The sequence below is a fragment of the Ailuropoda melanoleuca genome, chromosome 4 (genome assembly GCF_002007445.2).
Source record: "Ailuropoda melanoleuca isolate Jingjing chromosome 4, ASM200744v2, whole genome shotgun sequence".
NCBI classification, from domain to species: Eukaryota; Metazoa; Chordata; class Mammalia; order Carnivora; family Ursidae; genus Ailuropoda; species Ailuropoda melanoleuca.
In genome coordinates this window covers 16,025,477-16,047,062 of record NC_048221.1, presented here as the reverse complement: position 1 = coordinate 16,047,062, position 21,586 = coordinate 16,025,477, and the positions used below count along the sequence as shown (strand labels likewise).

General features: G+C 56.5%; 1 protein-coding gene across 1 annotated transcript in view; it reads left to right on the top strand.

Moving 5' to 3' along the window:
* Positions 1-21,586, top strand: part of CCDC12 (coiled-coil domain containing 12) — a 55,626-nt gene that overhangs the window by 15,807 nt on the left and 18,233 nt on the right. Inside the window, exon 2 of the mRNA XM_019797932.2 lies at positions 17,949-18,016. Coding sequence (XP_019653491.1) covers positions 17,949-18,016 — 68 coding nt within the window. The remainder of the gene's footprint in view (positions 1-17,948; positions 18,017-21,586) is intronic.

Genomic DNA, 21,586 nt, shown 5'->3' with positions numbered 1-21,586 from the left:
CCTGAGCCCAAGGCAGACGCTTAACCGACTGAGCCACCCAGGCACCCCCAGTCCATCCAGAATTTATTTATTTTTGCGTGGTGTGAGGTAGGCATCAAGACACACTCCCCCCCCCAAATGTGGATGACAGTGACTCAGCACTATTTATTATCTGGCACTTGTTATTTATTTATTTATTTTAAAGATTTGCAGCAAGAGAGGGAACACAGGCAGGGGGAGTGGGAGAGGGAGAAGCAGGCTTCCCGCCGAGCAGGGAGCCCAGTGTGGGGCTCCATCCCAGAACACTGGGATCATGACCTTAAGCCCAAGGCAGATGCCCAATGCCTGAGAGACCCAGGCGCCCCTTGTTTTTTAGAAAGAAGACTGTCTTCTTGTGAATGGTTGGCTTGCAGCATCCTTGATAATACTGCTGACCTCCCACAACATCTTGGTAATCATTGTAGTTATTATGAAAATAGTAGTAATAGTGGCTTTTTTTTTTTTTTTCCTTTTTTGGGGATGTTACTCAGTCCCAGGTCCTGCCAGCTCCTCTGTAGACAGGCAGCTCCTTGTAGGCAGGGACAACTCTTACACTTACGTACCAGAGCCTTCAGGCATTTCCAAGTGCCTGTGGCAGTGGCCCCATACGGGTATTCTGTGTCCCGGGACCCTGAGCCCCCAGGCTTTGTGCTTCACCATAGGACTTACCTCAGACTTGCAAGGAAGGCAGGGACCCGCCATGCCAGTTCTTCCAGAGCCACTTGGCCCTGCTGTCCAGGCCCCGGACCAACTGACCAGGGGTGTTCTCACTAGAAATCCAAGTTGCCTCGGTTGCTTCCAGGTCCCTGGTTTCAGCCTAGAGCTGTGTGTTGTAAATGGACCCCCGCAAACATCTGGACCAGGATGTGGTTGATCTAGAGGACTAGGTATTGTCATGCAGGTTCGACATGCAGTTCATGTTCTTGTTTCAGGGGAAGATGTGACCCATGTTTCACCTCAGGATAGTGAGGAACACTTCCCCAACCCACACGCTTCCCCACATGTCCCTCCCATGTTCCCTGCACACCCCCAAGCCACCCTCAGCGCATGTAGAGATACACGTACCATAGCATACCTGCCCACTCTCTAATCCCCACACACCACACAGCCACTCCCGCTACGCGCCCAGACCCCGTCCCCCACCCACACATGCCCGGGCCTCCCCAAGACACGCACAGACAACTGCCCATACTCACAACCCTCCCATACCCTCAGCACCCCCCCCCACACACACACCCAAAGCAGCTGGGAGGGGCTTGTCATTTCTATGCCATCGCAGACGTCCAGGAGAACCCCGCCGGAGAGCTCGATGTGGCTTGGTCCTGTCTGGGCCGGCTTCCTTCAGGGGCCCTTCCCTTATCCCCTGGTGCCCTGGCTTTTCCGCGCGTTTGTTTTGGAGGGAAGCAACAGCTTGTACTCTTGAAAGAATTCCAGGAGGAAAAACGGTCGCTGTGGTAACGACGCCCCATGGGGAGTAAAATCCACACTCCAGAGCTGTTTTGAGTCAGGCTTCTAAAGAGCTGCTCTGTCTAGAGAAAATGTGAGTGGCTAGGGCAGAAGACATTTGTCCTTTCAAGGACAGCCCCTCCCTCCTGCCTCCACACTGTGTTCTGGGCGGGGTACCACTAGATTTCTTGCAGGGTCATTGAGTTCTAAGGAAAGTGCACCTGTGTTTGCTACCTGGGCGAGGAAGCCATCAGATGAGAGCAGAACTTTCCTGCCCTGAGTCCAGGAGCCCGTGACTGGTGAGGAGTGGGAGAGCGTGCAGGGCTCTCTGGGGCAAGGAGTAGGTTACTGAGCCCTTTGAGCCCTTCTTGTGCACCCGGCCAGCATTGCCCCTCCTGTTGAGTGCCTGCTCTGTGCCAGGCCTGTGAAGGCCTTGGGGACTGAGGTCAGCAAGGGCAGACTGGGGCCCAGTGGAGAGACCAGACCCACGTGCCACCAACTGTGATTAGAATACAGTGCACTGCTCTATGCTGGGGAGGGGTATCTGAGAGCTGTGAGCGTCCTGGACGGAGGGCTAGCGGGCACATTTGTACACAGCAGTACGCAGTGCACTGCGCGGAGCGGGGAGCTCCTGAACCCGCCGTGAGTGCACTGACCCCACCTTATCTCCTTGGTTGGCTTCTGGGGCATGTCCGCACTTGGGCTCTGTGCCCCAGGCTGCACAGCTCTCAAGGTGGAGCCTGACATGGTGGGTGTTCTGAGTTTCCCGGAGGAGGGACTGAGTGCAGGCATGGAAGGTGATAGCTGTTTGGAGGCGCAGAAGAAGAGGAGGGGCAGGGGCAGAGCAGGCAGGTAGGGAGGGAGTGCGAATTCGGGAAGACCACCTGTGGGAGCCAGGTCCCCCGCATCCTGTGGCTAGCCTCTTCTGACTTGGACTCGCGTTCTCTGCATGCATGTAGGACCTGCCCTTCTACACTGGGCCACCCAAGGGCAAGAGCTGGGTGGTCCCCTGGGTGACGCTGGTGGCTGCTCTGGGTGAACTCAGGGAAGGGAAGAGGCAAGCCTGTGGGGATCTGCTCTGGGACCCTTTTCGGCAGTTGGGGTGGGGGGAGTGAGCCTGGCTTAGGGGGTGGGATGTCATGGGCCTCACGCTGAGGTCATCCCCATCATCACCACGGTTGGCGCCTACCCACGGAGGGCCTACTCTGTGCGGGCCTTCGCGCAGGTCTCCTCACACCACGTCCACTCTTGTTTATCAGCTCTCTGCAGCTGAGGCAAGTGCCGCCCCGCGAAGCCTGCTATCGCCCAGGTCCTCCGCGGCGCACAGCAGGCTGGTCCGCCGTGTCTGCCACACGACGCTGGTCTGCGTTGGGCTGCTTCCTTGTGCCCTTCTGCCTTTTCAGCCCCTCAGCCCAGCCCAGGGTTTAAAAAAGTACACTTGGCTTCTCGAGGAAATATGTGTAGGTGAGGATTAAAAGGCCTTGTTTAAGCAGCATTTTCTCCCACAAATAAATGTGCCAGTTCCGACTGGTAGTTTAAATTTGGTTTCAATTAGGATTTTATCACTTGTAGATCACACCAGAGAGGAGGCAGCTGTCTTACCTTTACTTCTCCCCAGACTGTGACACTCCAAGAAGCAGCTGATCGGAGGTTAAAATAGCTTCTAGTCTCCCAGAAGCTTCAGCGCACTTTGTCGCTCTGTGAACCTCTGGCTTGCCTGGGAATTGATGCCCAAAGAATTTGCTTTTCCAACCTGGGTGCCCATGTTGGGGCTCTGTTCATCACATGCTCAACTCCATGCAGGGCTGGAGGGATGGGGAGACGCATGGACCCCAGGCCGTGTGAGCGCCTGTCTTGCGTCAGCGGTTGGCCTTTGGGATGGACTTGGCGGGGATGCCGGGGCCAAGTGCACAGAACAGTTCACACCCTGTGCACAGCGTCTCCATTTGCAAAGTGGGCATCGGAACCTTCGCTCTGCTTGCATCCCAGGGTCTCCCTGTGGATCCGATGAGCTGTGGGACCTAAGACAGCTTTGAGTCCTGAAAGCACTGTGTATACTTGGCTATTAGGTATTGCTGTAAATGGTCACGTATAGCCAGGGTATTTAGTTGCAAGCAACGGAAATCTGTTCTGGCTGGTTGGTTGGTTGGTTTAAAAAAAAAAAAGAGAACCAGGGGTGCCTAGGTGGCTCAGTGGTTAAGCATCCAACTCTTGATTTCGGCGGGGGTCATGATCTCAGGGTTGTGAGATTGAACCCCAAGTCAGGCTCAGTGCTGGGCATGGAGCCTGCTTAGGTTTGTGTCCCTGCCCTTCCCTCTCCTCCCCCTCTATTAAAAAAGAGAGAGAGAGCCAGCCTTGGAGGTATGCAGCCTAAAAGAAGCCCAGCATGTCTCAGGAGTGGCTCAGTGAGGAAGCCCTACTGCCTCCAGGTCGAGACTCTGCAGAGTGCCCCGCGGCAGCCCTGGAGTCTGTGGTGCTACAGCTGCCACCAGAGAGAAGCCCTGCCCCTGCTGGGAAAGCGACTGTGGGGCACTTTCAGCCTCTGGACTTGGAGCTGGCTCTTCCTTCCCCAAGCTTCAATCACAGCTCCCCAAGTAAGGGAGGGACGCAGGTACCAGGCGGCCCGTAGAATGATGGGCACTCGGGTCCCAGTCTCCTTCCCCCATGGCTCCAGGCGACACGGTAACCTAGACAGACGGGCAGCTGGAAGTCAGGCAGCCCGAGGTCTTTCCCTGGACCTCCTGCTGCCCTGGGATGTTTCAGTTGTGTGAGCACTCTCTCTGTGTTTCTTGCCATCCTGCCTGCTCTGTGTCCAGAGCCCTCCCCGGTCGCCACAGTAGCCCTCAGGCAGCTTGCTGTGGTCTCATCCAGGTCCCTTCCTCCTCTGGGTCAGCCTCTGTAAGAGGAGGGATGTAGTCTGACTCCCAGCCTCCTCAGTTGGACGGTGTGGGAGAAGCGTGGCCCGGCGGCGGGCAGTCTCTGGGAACATGTAGACTTCCAGGTCTTAGCCTGGAAGATTCCGATTTGGTAGGTTCTATTTATAACACGTTCCGTGGGCCACTGAATCTAGTTCATCCCGTACCAGATGTTATCTGAGGCCCTTGCAGCCCTAACAGTTTGTGGTTTTCTTTCTTTTCTCATTTGGTAAGAATGGACGTGGTCACACTTCTCTGGCTCTTGTGCCAAACGCACACCCAGACCTTATTTGAAAGAGTTTTGGAAGCATGATGCAATGAGAAAACCTCGGTTTAAGGGCTGACCTATCTCTTATCTGTTGTGGGCCATTGAGTGGGTCCCTTAGTTCCGAACTGAGGGGGTGCTGGGACCGGGCCCAGGGCCGCGGGGGGTGAGGGAGGGGCAGAGGCCCTGTACGTGTGCGAGGGGAGGCTGTGTGGTTTCGTGAGCAGCACAGGGGGAAGGGGCTGTCCCTCCGCACAGACTCACAGGCAGCTGCCGGCTGCCGTCCCGGGGCTGAGAAAGTGGCTCTCTTGACCCATATCCGATTCATTTCTCAGCAGCTTCAACCGGTGACCCTCGCCCTTCCCTTTCTGGCCCTTTTCTCATGCTCTTTATAAATAACACTCTGGTCCCTCCCTGCCTGTCCAGCTTTTGCTGGCTTCTCAGAGCTGTGGGTAAAGTCGGCAGCCCCTGGAGCAAGCCTTCCCATGCGGGCTCCTCCTTCCCTCTCCACAGACACAGGGCTCAGGTTCCCCACATCTGCTCCTCCCAGTTACTCTAGCACCCCTGCCCTGCCCGCTCTGCCCTCCCCGGACAGCCCACACTTCTTCCAGGGGAGTTGGGTTTCATCTCATCGGCTCTTAGTCCCTGGGCATTCCCGCAGCACCCTGGAAGCCATGGCGGTCACTTGGGACGTGCTATAGGGTGACTCTCCATGCACCTGTCTGCTTCCCCTTTCATCTGCCCTGAGCCCCCTGAAGGCCACCGTCATGTCTTCATCACCTTTCTGTCTGCCGGATGACAATACTTGAGTGGGGAAATGAAGCAGCTGGATAGGCTGGATAGGCTGAGTGGGTTTGGGAGTTGCCTGGGCTGAGATTTTTCTCAGGGAGAAGCCGACTTGCCTCTCCTTAAAAGTCTATAGTGTGTAGCCAGACCCAGCAAGATGAACTTGACTGGGTGTGGAGTCTGTCCTGACCACGAAGTTTCCAAAATCAATTGTTCAGGTGTGGACTGGGGGCGCTTTGACACCTGCCCCCGCGGCAAAGCTGCACACCTTGTTATCACAGGCTTTGAGCCAAGCCAGTGGCATCACGTGGATAACAGGGGCCCTGATGTGGTCCTGTTGGCGGCTGTCCGGGAACGGTTTGGGGACCCAGCACTGGTGTGAACGGGCACGCGGACCTGGTGTGGGGGGGAGGGGAGAAGGGTGTGATTTTCAGGGCCACTCGCTGGGGTTTTCAGGCCCCTGCTTGCTATTTCCCTTGGATCCAAGGATGGTGAACACACTATGGATAGGTTCCCTCTTCCGTCTGGGGCTCAGGATGAGAATCCCGTCCACCATCCAGAGTTCATGTGCCGAGGACAGATCTGTGGAGGGTCAAGACACCAGCGGCATGTCCTCAGGACCAGAGACTCTGGGTGGCTATTCCATTGCCCAAAACCGGACAGCTGGGCCCCCGTGCAGTGCTTCCTGACTCCAGCTGTCCACACTGAGGCCGCGGGAAGGGGGTTCCGGGCCGGACCCCAGTGCCCAGTGCTGTCTCCTACCAGGGCAGGGGGATTCTGAGCTCCGTGGGCCTTACTCTTGGCCTTTGTGATGCGCTCGCTCTTGCTCCAGCTGTGAGCTGTACCATGGTGAGGAAGTCCTGGTGGTTGCCAGTTCTGCTTTGTGGCGGAGAGGCGCTTTCCCCCTCAAAAAAAAACGGGAAATGGTGGGGCAGGGTGAGAGGGCGGGGAGGGTAACCTCATCGTTCACCATCAGTTCGTTTCTTAACTGAAATTTTGGTCCTGGTCGGGGAGGCTGTCTGGCCTGGTTGGAGGACATGCGCTGGCCCCAGTCCCGGGCCACAGAGGGTCGCTGGCGTGCGCAGGCCTCAGTCATTCCCCCCGCCCCCGCCCCTGCCCTGCAGCATGCTGGTCCTTTGGGTTTTGTGTGTTCTTAGGCTCGAGAAAGGTCACTAAACATCGACTGGGCTGTGTGGGGCTGGAGGGCCAGCCATGGCTTCCTGCTTTCCCATTGAGCCAGGTGAAGGTCAGGAGGGGCTGTTTAGGGCGTTAGTAGTCGAGACAGTGAGCCACAGGCAACTGGGTTCCTCTGGCCGCTTTTGTTTTTAGATCATTTTGTTATTAAATCATTTTGACAGCAGAATGAAAGGAAATGGAAAAAATACTACCCACAGTCCTGTGTGAGCCCATGAAGTCTGGGGGCTCGTATGTGTCATGTTGCCATGGTTTGGCTTGTGGCTGTGTGTGTGGGCTCCACGCCTCTCACGGTCCTGGATGTTCTGTGTCATGGTCCTCTTTCCATGACCGCACAGGCCAGGTGCACGAGCAAGTCGGACTCAGCTCACCGTTCCAGTTCTCCCTGTTAGGAGAAAGACAGCTGTGAGCACCTCTCCGAGCATCACTCTTTTATCTCCTTGTGCTTTTCTGGGTTTGAAGTTCCTGGCCCAGAAGTGGCTGTATCTGGGGCTCCTGATGGTTTGATCATGTCTCTCTGAAGCGACACCAGGAGGAGATGTGAGGTGGTGTGAGGCTGACGCTGATGTGCCGGTAGACACCAGTGAGACGTCCTGTGTGTTTGAGGTGGGCGTGGGAGGATGGCCAGAGCAGAGGGCCAGTTCTATGGGGGAGCAGCCCAGGCTGGACGCCCACCCTGGCCTTTGGACCCTGGACGCCCAAGCTGTGTGACGCTGGGTGGGCTGCTTACTTGCCTTAGACTTACGTTTTTCTAATCTGTGAAAGAAAGAAAGCAGTGTTGACCTTACTCGATTTTTTTTTTTTTTTAATTTGAGAGAGAGAGTGTGTGTGTGTGTGATTACGAGGGGCAGGGTTCAGAGGGAGAGGGGGCAGCAGACTCCCCGCTGAGCAGGGAGCCCAGAGCCTGACGCGGGGCTCGATCCCAGGACCCTGGGATTATCACCTGAGCTGAAGGCAGATGCTTGATCGACTGAGCCACCCAGGCATCCCTAGATTTTTATGATGATTAGTTAAGTAATGATTACTTCAATTAATTGGGTAATTAATTGCCTGGCATACCGTTATGAGTGTGATTATTATAGGAAATGCAGCAGAGCAGGGATGAATAATGGGGAGGGGGTAGCCCTCCCCAGAGCTCCCCTTCTACTGGGAAGTCTTGTGATTTGATGGGCCTAGTTAGATTTGATCCTCGGTTGAGATTTTTGCCCTCAGTCTACAGGAGAGAAGCAGGGGTGTGGGTGCTTGTTGGAGGGGAGGACAGAACAGACAGCTCGGCGGTGAGCACGCAGATGGATGTGGTAGAGAGAACCGCATGTGTGGCAGCAGGGAACTGGGTGGGCTTCTGTTGGCTGGGTCCCCAAACCGGTGGGAAGGCTAGGGCTCTGACATGCATGGACCTGAGTTAGGGGCCACTGAGCCTCAGGCCTCGCGTCCAGGAGGCAGGCCTAGTGATGCCTGATGCATGCAGTTGTTGGGAGGAGAGCCTTGTCTGTAAGTGGAAGAAGTGGCACGTGTGTCCCGCCTCCCCTCCGTTGCTCCTTCTCTCCTTTGCTGGTAGTCCAGCTGCTGTTAGGTGCCAGGTACTGGGGGACAGTGACGGACAGGCCTCTCAGAGCTTCCAGTCGAGGAGGGAAGACAGATGACAAACTCTCATGTGGGCACATCCAGGCAAAATCAAACGTCTGGGACAGTTCTCGATGGAGGGCCTGCCTGGGAAGAAAGCCCTTCTGCTGAACATGGGTGTAACCTTCAGGCCGCAGGGCCCGGGAAGGGGCTGAGGTCCACTCGCTGTCTGTGGCCTCCGTGCAGTGTGATGTGCAGAGTGAAGGCTGCTGTGGGGAGGCCTCGCACACGTGGTACCTGTGCTTCCAGCCTGGGGCCCTTGTCCTTCATCCCCTGGGGACTCAGACAGGTCATTCTTTTTTTTTTTTTTTTTTTTTTAAAGTTTTTNTTATTTATGTGACAGAGAGACAGCCAGCGAGAGAGGGAACGCAGCAGGGGAGAGTTAGAGGAAGAAGCGGGCTCCCAGCCGAGGGGCCCGATGTGGGACTCGATCCCGGAACGCTGGGATCATGCCCTGAGCTGAAGGCAGACGCTTAACGACTGCGCTACCCAGGCGCCCCTAGACAGGTCATTCTTAATTTGAGCTTCAGTTTTAAAAAAATTGCGCGTTTGTCATCTACAGAAACTTGGCAAAAAATAAAGCGCCGCTAGAAAAGGCTGATGCCTTCCGTTCCCAGCGTTAGGCGGGATCAGTTTCTCGGTGGGTTGGGCTGATCCTAGTCGGTCCTTTGCTTCCCAGCCTGGATCTGGGCCCTGAGTCCTGGGTCCCTGCTATGTCTGTTTTGGTTCCTAGAACTCAACTGGCTGTCTGCTTTCTTGTTTGCTTGTTTGTGGGGATGCAGACGGGGCAGGGGGTGGGGAGCTGAAAACAGAGGGAACAGCTGGTTCCCCAGGGTTGTGCAGCGAGAGGTGAGGTTCAGGTCAGGCCCGTCGCTATTGGACAGCAGGACCCCAGGATGCCGGCAGGCTGTCTCCCACCGTGGGTGTCACATGGAGCCCTGCACCCGAGGGTGGACCCAGGTTCCCTACCCTCAGTGCTCCACAGGGGAGGACACGGGGAGGTCCTGCGGTTTGGCCCTGGGCGCCAGCACTGTTAAGCTGTGGGGGTGCAGCCTGTGCTCGGCCCACGGCGTCCCCTACAGGGAGGGCCCTGCAGGAGCTTGGAGTCTTGCTGGCTGCCCCGAGGAACTGGTCCAGGCCGGCTCTGTGTGAGGGAAAGGGCGGGCAGCGCTGGTCCTTGCCCCACCCTCAGCATGACCTTTCAAGGGCTGCTTTTCTGCTGGGGATGGGGGGGACCATGGGGGCCCTCCCAGGCCTCTGCACCTCTGGGTGCTCCTTGTTCCCTCTGCTGCCCTTCCCCTGCCCCCCACTCCTTGAGATGCAGGACAGGTGGCACTTCCTTTGGAGAGCCTCCCCAGACACCTCCCGTGCCACCCAGAGACATCCCCCCCGCACCCCCCCACGCCACCGTGTTGTTGACACCTTCCCTTTCCTCCTCCAGCTCACTGCCCCCTTGAGAATCTGAAGAGCTGTGGATTCCTAACTCCAGAAAAATGAGCCTTTCTACACCTGGCCTGTTGTGTGTGTGTCCGACCGGTGATCTCTGGGATCCCGTCCATGGACCCAGGCTGAAAGTGTCTCCCCCCCACCCCCACCCCAGGTCTCTGAGCACTAGGTGCCCTCGTTCTGTTCTTTTTCCTCCCCAGGACCTGATGTGCCGTCCCTAGCACAAGGGAGCCAGTCAATATTTGTTAACCGATAATCTGCTGGAGGCGTTGTCTGCCGCCTCCTTTGAACACTGCCCGTGTCCCGGCTGTGCTTGTGGCAAGAGTAGCGGGAGGCTTGGCTTGGGGCCAGCCCCGCACCCTCATCTGCCCATGCAGGGCGTCAGCTGCCATCCTGGGGCCGGGCTTGTGCCGGGGGGGGGTGGGGGGGGCGCCTGGGTGGTGGGGCCGGCCCCGCCTCTGCTGAGGAGCAGGCCCTCTTCTCTGAGGCGGGGACACCTCGCTGGCCCCCCAGCCTGTGTCTGCACCGGCCTCCGTCAGACTCCAGGCCTGCGCCTGAGCCTGGTCCACCTGAGAGCCGCCGCGTGCTTGCTCTGTGCTTGCTCTCGGTCCCCTGAGCACTGCCCCCATTGTGGTCACGGTGCCGCCTTCTCCCTGCGAGTCCCGCTCCCAACCTCGAGTCAGTCGTCTGACTCTTGCTTGTCCCCCAGAGCATTCAGGCACCCTCTTGTTCTGTCGCAGAGCCACTGGCCTAGTTCCGGCCCTTATCTGCAGGCCTTATCTCCAGCTTCCTTACTGTTCCCCGGCACTTTGTCCTCCCTGTGCACAAGCCTTTAGGGAACGCCTGCCCCGCAGGAGAGCAGTGACTCTCGGCTCTCCGCTCTCCGATGTCGTCCCCACCCTCCCTGCTGGACGCTCCGAAGCGGATTCTGGTGCCGCGCTGAATGTGGAATCAGATTGGTCCACCTGCACAGAAGGGCAGACACATCTTCTGACGTCTCGGTGAAGCAGACGTTGTTGCACAGCTTGTCTGCTCTCGGGATTGATGAAAGTGAAAGCTTATCGTGACCTGTCAGATGCAGGCAGTCTGGGCCTGCGGCCCTGCGGTTTCTCCGCAGCCCTGCCCTTCCTGCCCCGGCCCCATTCTCCCTGCCCTTCAGGGGCTGCAGCCATGTCCACCCAGGCTGCAGGCTCTTCTCCTTCCTCCCTGGCCATTCCACTCTGGAAGCAGTGCCGTGATACAAGTGTGATAGTGGTCTGTTTTCATAGAAGAGGAAACCGAGGCCAGACAGGTTGAGTAACTTGCCCAAGGTCACACAGCAGGCTGAAATGGAGCTGGGCTTTGCCAGGCAGGGTCCGGCCCAGAGTCTGTGAGCTCCACCGTGGTACCTGCTGTGGGTGGGTTCTGGCTCGTGGGTACAGGCTGGTAGGGCAGGTACCTGCCCTCGAGGGACTCCTGCTGAGCAGAGTGGGCATACAGGCCAGGTAGTCCCTGCAGCAAACTGAGTGCTGGGAACCCCGAGTTGGGGGTCCTGTTGGGATCATTGCTTGCTCGGAAGACTCAGAACCTCCCTCCCACCCTTTCCTCTGTTTCTGGGCAGTCGAGGACTATGCGGTGTCTGTGCCCAGGCGTGGTGGCATTCAGCCCCAGGCTTATCACTGCATCTTCAGGGTGAGTCAGACGCTGGGTGCCTGCCCTGCCCCCTAAGTGCCCTTGGAGCACAGTGCCCGTCCTAGCCACACCCGACAGGAAGTCTCTCCACCCGACATGGGGCTGCTCTGGTTCTGAGGATGGGCAACAGGGTGAGATTGTGAAACCTGCCAGGTTTGCAGTCCCTTCCTGTCCCCCTCACCCCCTTCCTGTGCCTGTCTCACCTTGACTTTTCCCCACCCTGGGCCCAAATCAACCGGAAAGGCTCAAGGTGGGGTCAGTTTCCCCTCTTAGGGGACTAGGTTTGGGGCCTTCTTCTTTCTTGATTGTTGACCAGGAGGGCCATTTCCATGAACAGCTCCCCAGGCATACCCAGAGCTAATGAGGCATGTTTGCCTGGGCAATGGAAAGGGTTTCTGTACCTGTGAGTTTCTGTCGGGTCCGCAGCTGCTTCAGTTATGGGCTAATGGTAGGGGGAATCTAGACCAGAGATTGGAGTGTCTCTATTAACCCTTTCCTGCTTCCTTCTTTCTCTTCTGGAAGGAAGAACCCTAGGCAGCAGCTCCTCTTGGGATGAGGGAGGGGCTTGTTCCTTTTCCCCTCCCCCAAGAGCTCCTCCTTCAGCACCATTGCCCCCGTGGCAGTTCCCAACCCTCATTAACTCTTAGCCAGCATCAGGCTGGGACAGGTCCATGTCGGGAGTGGACTGTCTCACCTGGCTTCTGGTCTCCCCGTCTTCTCCCACGACTCCTCTCCTAGGCTGCCACAGTGCCCTTTGAGAGTGTTGGCCTTGGCTGGGCTAAGCCTGCCCACAGCCCTGGAGGAAGGCCTTGTCAGCCCCCTCCAGCCTTGACCTCCCCCAGTCCTGGCTAAGCAGCCATGTGCCCGGGGCGGGGGGCGGTTGCAGGTCTGGATAGTGCCTTTACTCTGCTCTCATGGCTTTACCAGGCAATTACCATCCTTCAGCTGCTTGGTAATCTCCCGTTGGACACTGAGAGCCGAGGTTAAGGGTTACCTTCTTCTCAGACACTGAGAGCCGAGGTTAAGGGTTACCTTCTTCTCTGACAACACCTATCCCTTGCCAGTTCCCCAGGTGTACAAAACATGTGATAAAGTCTTCCTTACCACTCATGGCACAGAGTTACATTTTCTGAGTCTGTTCCTTTAAGTAGATTTGAGATCCTTGAGGACAGCGTTCTTGTTTCCTTTATCTTTGTGCCCAGGGTAGACCCAGCACGCAAAGGGGAGTGGAGTTACGAGGAATGGGGGACCCCAGTCTTGCCTGGATGGGGAGGGCAGCAGGAGGAGAGGCAGCAACTTCCCCCCACATCTGCGTTTCTGATGGTTGATTGAGTTTCTAATGGGGTTCAGGCAGGAAATATGGATTGATGTACTCCCCCCCCTTCCCTGCAGGGGTACTCAGCTAACCAGGGCTTCTTCTGGGAAGGGGCTGAGGAGCAAACACATTGTTAAAACACCAAGTCTGGAATGTCCCAAAATTGGTAAACCTCCAGCTGGTCTAATATTTTATTATTTTTCTATAAGCTCTACCCCCAACGTGGGGCTTGAACTCATGGCCCCGAGATTAAGAGTTGCTGCTCTACTGACTGAGCCGGCCAGGAGCCCCTCTAGCTGATCTAATAGAGAAAAGACAGAGGTGTCGATGTCAGTGGCTGTCATTACAGATCCTACAGACATTAAAGGGGTAATAAGAGACTATCATAAGCTGTCTTATGCTAATACATCTAGTAACTTAGGTGAAATGGATACTCCTTGAAAGATATGAATTAATGAGACTGACTCAGGAAGAAATAGAAAATCTATAGAGCCCCCTATCTAAAATCTCACAAAGAAAACTTTGGGCCAGGATGGCTTCACTGAAGTCTTATCATAGATTTAAGGAAGAAGTAATACCAATCTTGCACAACCCTTATTTTATTTGTAAAGAACTTGGTTTCTGGCAAAAGGATTTCAAACAGTATGAAACAGCTCAGTCGGTCTCTGTTTTGGGCGGAGCTGTTCTGAGGCCCCTTAAGTCTTGCATCAGAGACCCTTTCCCCCTGCAGGCTGTGGGAGGCATTTCCAGGAACAGGCAAGAGGACCCCAGTCCAGGATGTGGCTTTCCTGCCCTCGGCCACCACTGTTTCCAGGAGTTTGGCTCTCCTGGAGTTGGTGGAGAGAGTACTTAAGTTGTCAAAACAGTTGATGAAGGTTGTCTAGTCCAGGCCAGGAGGGGCTCCAGGAGATGCCCCCAGACTTGAGGAAGACGTGATAGACTTGAGGGAGGCCTGGATATGAACAGGAATGACCACATGCCTGGGCCCAGAGGAGTGACTCGTATATTGTCTGGGAACCTCAGAAGGCTGCCTGGAGGAAATGGCCTTTGAGCTGACCTCCCGAATTGGCCAGAGGGTGGGTTTTCTTCGGGGCTGTGAGAATGGGCATACCAGGATTTGAGAGACAGCGGCTGTGGTGTCAGGATATTCTGGATGGGACAAATGCAAATGGGCTGCAGGGCCGAGTGTTGAGGCCTCATGAGGCTGCCCCTCGAAGAGAATGGCTGTTGTCCTGAGCGGCTTGGGAGCCAAGGAGAGCTTTGAGCAGAGGAGCCACGTGGTATGAGGTGTGGTATGACCCTCATGTGGGATGCGGATGGTAAAGCGGAGGGACACTTAGGGGAGGTGGAAGAGGGAAAGCAGGGAGTGCAGCAGGAAGCTGTGTTCTCGAGGGCAGAGGGGCAGCTGACTGGCAGGCTGGCAGGCAAGCCCGGGAGCCAGCTGTGGGCTGAGTGGCAGTGGGCGCCTGTGGAGGTGGCCTGGGAGAGGGCAAGGGCCGGAGAACGGGGACTGGGAAGGAGGGAGAGAGGTGGGAGATTTGGGGAAGGGTGGTGGGGGGAAGGGGTTAAGCAGTGAGATTTAACAGTCTCGGGGTGGGTGCGGTGTCTCCCGATTCCCTAGGATGCTGTGCCCCTCGGGCCCTGCCTGCCCTCCGAGGGTGTGCGCCAGGGCCTGCCCCCCCCCCCCCCCCCCCCCGGACTCAGGCTGGCTGCGGCCAGTCTGAGCCAGCTCTGAGCCAGCTCTGAACCATCGGGGAGCAGGGGAGAGGTGGCTGGGCTCAGAGCTGTTTTAGAAACTGAGTGCCACTCTCCATACACTCTCTCTCATCTCTCTCCTTGGTGAGAACACAGGGCAGGGGTGAGAAGGGCCTTGATCCACACCTGCAGCCACCACAGACAGGCTCTGTGGCCTCAGGCAAATCTTTTCCCTTTCCCTCATGGCCACTTGCCAGGCTCCCTGTGGCTTAAACTGAGGACCTAGGAGACAGCCCTGGGGACCTTCAGTTCTGGGGACCCTTTGAGTCTCTTAGGCTGGGGTGGGCCATGGGATGGTCTCCACCTCCTGCCGCCATCCCAGGTAACGAGTGTCCTGCCTTGGGACGAATGCCAGGGTCACCCAGGAGCTGTTTCCCCGCTCACGAATGCTCACTGTCCAGTCTGAGTTGCTGGAGCGTGGAGACTGGAGTGCACCTCGCCGTTGCATTTCTGTGGCCTGTTTATGTGTTACCTGGCTCCTGTCCCACACGCATCTCTTGACTATTCCTGAGCACCTGCTCTCAGCAGCCCAGGCTGGGGTCCTCCTTAACCTCAGGCCGTGGGCAGAGGTAACGGTGCGGCCCACCCACCAGACTGCTGCGCACTCTTTAAAATGTCACAGAGATAGTTGCGTGTTTTCTCTTTTATTAATGAATAACCAGCCTGTGCCAAGGCACTCCAGTGTCTCTGGGACTCCAGGACAGCGGTGCCTGCCGAGAAGGGGCATGGTGTTTGCGAAGGACTGGTTCCCAGAGGCCGGTCCTATCGTCTCCACCCTCCTCTGCCAACTGGTCCGGGTTAACAGAGCCCCATGGAAAGATGCCTGCCTGTGTGGTTGCCCACCAGCCCCCATTGGGGAAAGCTGAGCCTTTTTCTGTCCTTCCACCTCTGTCCTTACTCACCAAGGAGGAGGCCGGCCATCAGGGAGTCTGCTGGGTGGCAGTTGGAAGCAGCTTTTTTTTTTTTTTTTTTTTTTTTTTTTGACCGGGCTTATGGCTTGCTTAATGCACTGGCATTTCGTCAGGGAGAGGGGTACGTGTGTCCGTTGGTCCTCCGTGGAAGGTCCTACTCAGACCCCCACAGCCCTGGGGGCCACATAAAGAACCCTAGCTTGTTTCTCATTTGAGAATTTGTGCTCTGTCCTCCCTTCCCTCTTTCGCCATCACCAAGGGAAAGCCTCTCTGCCCCATGGTTGCTTGTCCAGCGAGGTGGCTAGGCTCTTAGGAGAGGTCCTTCTGCCAACAGCTCCGCCAGCCTTTCCTCTGGCTCCTAGTGCCTTAGGACACTGGTCAGAGCCCTCTGTGACTGGCCGCCTGCCTTGACAACTTGACCAGCATTCACCTTCACCAGGCCTGCTACTCCAGACACGTGGGTGTTCTGCAGACCACACCCACCCTTGCTCAGACTGCGCCCTGCTCCACAAAGGCCTTTCCTACACCTGTAACCCCCACATTCTGTCCGTCCCACCCCACCGAACCATGTTTACCTCTCTCATGTGGCTTGTCACTCGTTCCTGCTGCTTCGTCCCTGAGACTAGGCTGCCCTGTGTCGAAAGAGCAAGGGCTTATCGTGATCCTTTCACATCATAAAAGCGCTTCGCTGGACCAGAAGCCTCTAGCCTGGTTTGGGGGGTCTCCTTCCCTGTAAGTGTGAGGCCAAGGAATGGTGGGGTCTGGTTGTTCTCAGGTCTCCATCATGATCACTGTTAGGAAGGGAAGCAAATGCCACTCTCGGGGAGGCAGCCGTCAGTAGCATAAACTTCGAGGAGAGTTAGTACGCATAGCTGTTTTACTTAAAATTTATGTGTCAGCTCTAGCTCTTTCCTTTTTAAAATTTTTTATTTAAATTCAATTTAGTTAACATATACTGTATTATTAGTTGCAGGTGTAGAATTTAGTGATTCATCAGTTGCCTATGACACCCAGTGCTCAGTACATTACGTGCCCTCCTTACTGCCCATCACCTGGTTATCCCATCCCCACCCACCTCCCCTCCAGCAACCCTCAGTTTGTTTTCTAGAGTTAAGAGTCTCTTATGGGGGGCACCTGGGTGGCTCAGTCATTAAGCGTCTGCCTTCGGCTCAGGTCATGATCCCAGCATTCTGGGATCGAGCCCCGCATCGGGCTCCCTGCTCTGCTATGAGCCTGCTTCTCCCTCTCCCACTCCCCCTGCTTGTGTTCGCTCTCTCGCTGCCTCTCTCTTTGTCAAATAAATAAATAAAATCTTAAAAAAAAAAAAGTCTCTTATGGTTTGTCTCCCTCTCTGATTTTATCTTACTTTATTTCTTCTTTCCCCCCCTACGTTCATCTGTTTTATTTCTTAAATTCCACGTAGGAGTGAAATCATATGGTATTTGTCTTTCTCTGACTGACTTATTTCTCTTAGTTTAGTACTGTCTAGTTCCATCCACGTCTTTGGAAATGACAAGATTTTTTTCTTTTCTTCCTTCTTTTTTTTTTTTTTTTTTGGAATCTCTGCACCCAACATGGGCTCAAACTCAGAACCCTGAGATCAAGAGTCGTATGCTCCTCCAACCAAGCCTACCAGGCGCCGCTCTAGATCTTTCTGACGTCATAGCGGCCTCCCTATGGCAGCCCAGAGCACTGCTCCAGTGAGGTGGTCAAAGGCACGTTGCTGTCAGTACTGAAGTGCACAGTGACACCCTCCGGAGGGCCGGTCCTGGCAGGCAAGGAGACCCCGGAGAGCCTCGGCACGTGCATTGAGAACACGGTCACACATTTGAGCACAGGCATGGGCTCTGCATGTCCGTCTGTCCCCAGGGCCGGTCTGATCTTCCAGAGTCAGGGAGAGTGCCCGGGAGGACACTTGCTTCTGCGGCTGGAAGCAGCGTGGTGGTATCCTCTGTTGCGGCCCGTGGTGTCCCTGGAGAACGAGTATATGCTGCACCAGGCTGGAGACGTGCAAGGAGATGGGGGCAGGAGGAAGACCGAAAAAAAGAAAAAAGCAGATTAGAAGAAATTCTTCCATAAAAACTTCAAACTAGTTCCCCTCCTCCATCCCCTGAATACATGGCAGGAGTCTTATCCTAAGCCTGGTTCTAGTTTGAGTTGCGCTGCTCCTTAAGGTGAGCAAGTAGATGTTTCTGGAGAGGCCCCTGGCCTGGAGGAGGGGTCAGGATGCCCGAGCTTTTGCCCCACCCTGGTCTCTGGTGACTGCCCTTCCCCGCTCAGCAGGTGGCTCCGTCCAGACCCACGAAGGGGTCACTGACCAGCTGCATGTCTCCACTGGAACCTCCTAGCTTCTCCTGTCACCGTGGGCCTGGCCCGGGCTGGGTTCGCCGGTGGTTAAGTTCTGTGGGCGTGTGGGGGGCGAGTGGAAGGCTGGGCAGTAAGGCTCCGGTACTGCCTGCCACTCGGAGGCTGTGACACCAGGCTGCTGCTCCTTGCCAGGGTGAGTGGCTCCCAAGGTGTCCTGTTCTTCCCCCAGCTCCCCAGGCATCAAGGACTGGAAGTAGTGTCCATCTGAGCAAGTGGTTTTCTCCCTTCCTTTGCAGGACAAGGAAGACGGGGAGCCCAAGACCAAGCAGCTCAGAGAAGGGGAGGAGGAAAGTGAGAAGCACAGGTGAGGCCCGTGTGCAGCTCTGCGTCTTCCCACCGCTGTGTTGACAGTCTCTACCCCGTGCCTTCCCCCTCACCCCATGGCTGCCTTGTTCAGACCCGAAAAGCTTGCCCTCTCCCCATTCGGAGCCTCCTTTGCTCCCTTTCCCCCACTGGCTGGCCGGCTTTTACTCAGCTCCCCGCCGTTTCTTCCCGACCCTCATTAAGGCTTAGCCCTCTTCTCCAAACCACTTGCATGGCGTGTTTCCACAGCACCTGCAAAATCAGGTCCAAACCAGGCCTGGCCCGTTGGCTCTGCTGGGGCCGCCTGGCCTCATCCAGCCCCTGCTGGTTCCCTGAACCCCTCTGGCCCTTCAGCGTCTCTTGACGGCATCCTCTGTGTGTGCTGCTGTCTCGGCCTGGATTCCTTGTGCTCTCTTTTTCCTCCCCTCTCCACCTCCCACAGGTCGGCCTTCACGCAGAGCTTGGCTCGGAGGCCTCAGCTGCTTCCTCCCTGTGTGCACTCCGCGGCCCCTCTCCGGAGGCCATGGAGAGTGTTTCTCTTTGCCAGATCCTGTCATCTGGTCAAGTCAGCCTCGGTTTCCCGAACTCGGTGCTCTTCCTGTGATTGCAGGCACACGGACTGCCCTCCGACCCTTCTCGAGGGCTGGCACCTCCACACGGTGTGGGTGCTGCTTTGCATCAAAAATACCTGGCAAAGTTTGCAAATCCAAAGTGTGGGGTGGGCAGGAGCTGTGTGGGAAGAACCTTCCTGTCTGCCTAGCACTTCATGCCAGAGTTCTGGGGTCTTGTGCCCTCCCTCCCACACCCAGCCTTGAACTCGGGCCTCAAGGGCAGCTGGGAACCTGTGCTGGGATCAGACTTGGTTTCTGAATGGACAGGTCTCCTTGATGTCCTCCGTCCTGAGCAGTTTCTTTCAGGCCCAGGGATGGAAGGCGTCTGCTCACGTGGGGTAGTGGGTCTTGATGTCCAAAGAAAACTTCCCCGGGCGGGCTGTGCTTTGAGGGGGTACAACAGGAGGGGGAGACCCTCCCCAGAGGAAGAGTGGGACTTCCTGATGCCACAGCCTTGTGTTAACTTTACCAGTGTGAGTGGAACCTCCCCTGGGTACGGGCTCCTCATTGGGAGCTGATTTCAAATGGTATGGGGCCTTTTCAAGTCCACAGGGTATGTGTGTGTGTGCCCCTCTGTGACTTGACAGTTTACAGAGTGGGTTCCCACTGTCCTCACAGGCAGCCCTGTAGGGTCCTTGCCACCTCACTTGTCATCAAAGGTGGGAACGGCTCTGTGCTGAGAGGTGGGTGGTGCTGGGACCCCCGCGACCCCAGTGCTGGGCTCTGTGCTTTCTTTTTGGGTCTGTCCCCCTCCACCAGCACCTCAGGGGGCCCTCACTGGTGGCAGAGATGAAGGCCAGCTCCTTGCTCTTTTGCACAGTTTCCCCTGTTCTGTGGGACCTGCTGAGGGAACCTTTGGTTTTCTTCTGGTTTGTTCTTACTTAGGTTCTCAGTCGGTCGCTGGCTAGAGCCTTGGGTCCTGATTTCTGGGCTGCCTTTGCTTTGCTGGGAGGGCCCTGCTCTCATCCCCCTCTTCCTTGATGAGAAAGAGAAGGGTCATTGGTGAGCAGGTGGGCGGGTCATACAGGAGAACACTTGATTGTTGAGCTGTGTGTTTGACTCTAAACGTGGTTCGATGGAGGAAAGCGCAGGCTTCAGAATTGAGAACAGACAGGGGAGGAACGTTTATATCAAATTCAGAAGCCCACACGATGATGGACGTGTTACTCCCTCCACCAGTCCTGACTCAGTCTGATGTGGCCTGGGAGGCGGCAGTGGACAAAACACTGTCCTTGCCCTCGCGGGGCAGACGCTCTCTAGAGGGGACAGACCGGACAGAAAAGCAGGTGTGTGGGAAGAGGTCCGTGAGGTGGAAGCTCCAGAAATGGGACCGAGCTCGAGGACGTGCGCCCGCTCCCGCCCTCAGATTAGCCGCTGGGAAGCCGGCAGGAAGCAGGATTAGGGAAAGGCTTTCACTGGCCGCCATATAGGATTTCTTTAACAGAAAAGGGGGGTTGGGGAGGAACAAACCTGTCTCAAAAACGGCAGAGTGTTGCTTTTGTTGCCTCTGGAGGAAGTGAGCACAAGTGTTGTGTTATTCTCTGAATGTTTCTGTGTCCCTGAGAGATTTCATCACGAAAACAGTGTGAAAAAGAAAGCGAGGGGTGCAGGGCCCCACGTTCCTACGTGGGAGCTCTGGGTAAAAGAGCCCCCGTTCACCTTCTAGGCCTTAACGAGTCATTTGTGGTGAAGCCCGAGACCCCCTCTGAAATCCCCTGCTGAGCCCGTGGGACACGTGGGGGTGGGGGTGGGGGAGGTGGGAGGCCTGCTCGGACCAGCCCAGGGACCAAACGTGGGACACTGAATTGAGTTCTGCTTCAGCTCATCCTGTTCTTCCACTTTTCTCACCCCGCCTCCTTCAAGGCAGGGTGTGTGGGGGACAGGTGTGGCCCTGGACTCAGGAGCTTGGCCTCTGTGGCGGTCCCTCTGCTGCTCAGTCACTGCCTTGGTTGTCAGGAAGCCCCGCCTCAGCTAGGTGTGGGGTTGTGCCTGAATTTGTAGCCCCCCCAGGAAAAGGGGACTCTCCTGACTTGAATAGGCTTAGAGCAAATGGGCTGCCTGGGTTATTCGGGAAGGCAGGGCCAGAGCCTCAGTCCCTGTACCAAGTGGCCAGACCCCTGTGGGTCTAACCCCAGACTGCAGGGTCTAGGGCTTGGCCGTGGGCTTTCCAGGAAGAGCCCGAGGCAGCAGAATCTGTGTCTGTCCCAGGCAAGAGGGGACCTTTCTCCTCATCTGTACCCAAGTCTGGAAAGGGACTCCCAGCAAGATGCTTACGGCTTGGGAGCAGACTCCATGGAGCCCCTAGACCACAGCGCCTGCCATGGCCCCCTTTGCCAGTGGGGAGAAGGGGGCAGCCTTCCAGCTCCACTGGGGGCGGGCAGGGATGACCTCTGAGGCCAGTTACCAGTGAGCATCTTCGCTTCCGTGGCTCCTGGGAGGTAAGAACAGTCTGCTTCGGTCCAGGCCAGCCCACACCGAGCCCAGGTGCCAGGTGGGCACTCCTGTGGGCACCAGCCCTTCTGAAGTGTCCTGAGAGGGATGCAGGGTCCACTCTGGGCTGCCTTCAACCAGGGGCAGCAGGGCAAGGCCTGTGGAGAGCATTCCTCTTGAGTTGGGTCTGGAATCTTAGTGGGTAGGATTTGGGCAGAGAAGACCCAGGAGTGTGAACCAGCAGGGTGAAAGGATGAGTGGGGTGACCTCTTGTTGGGGAGGCGTGGACAGACACCCTCTGACCTGTGGCTTGGAAACCCCAGCCTGGGCTTCGTACGGGTCACTGGAGGAGGGAGGGAGATTGAATGTGGTGGCCTGTAGGTGCTGGACAGGCTTGTGGAGGCAGCCCGCGTCTCCGGTTGGTGATGAACTTCCCAGAAGTGCACTTTTGTTTACAGAGACAGGACTGAGCAAAATAAGAAAAGTTGAGACGGTTCTCAGTGGGGTGGGTTGGGCCCCAAAATTGTAGA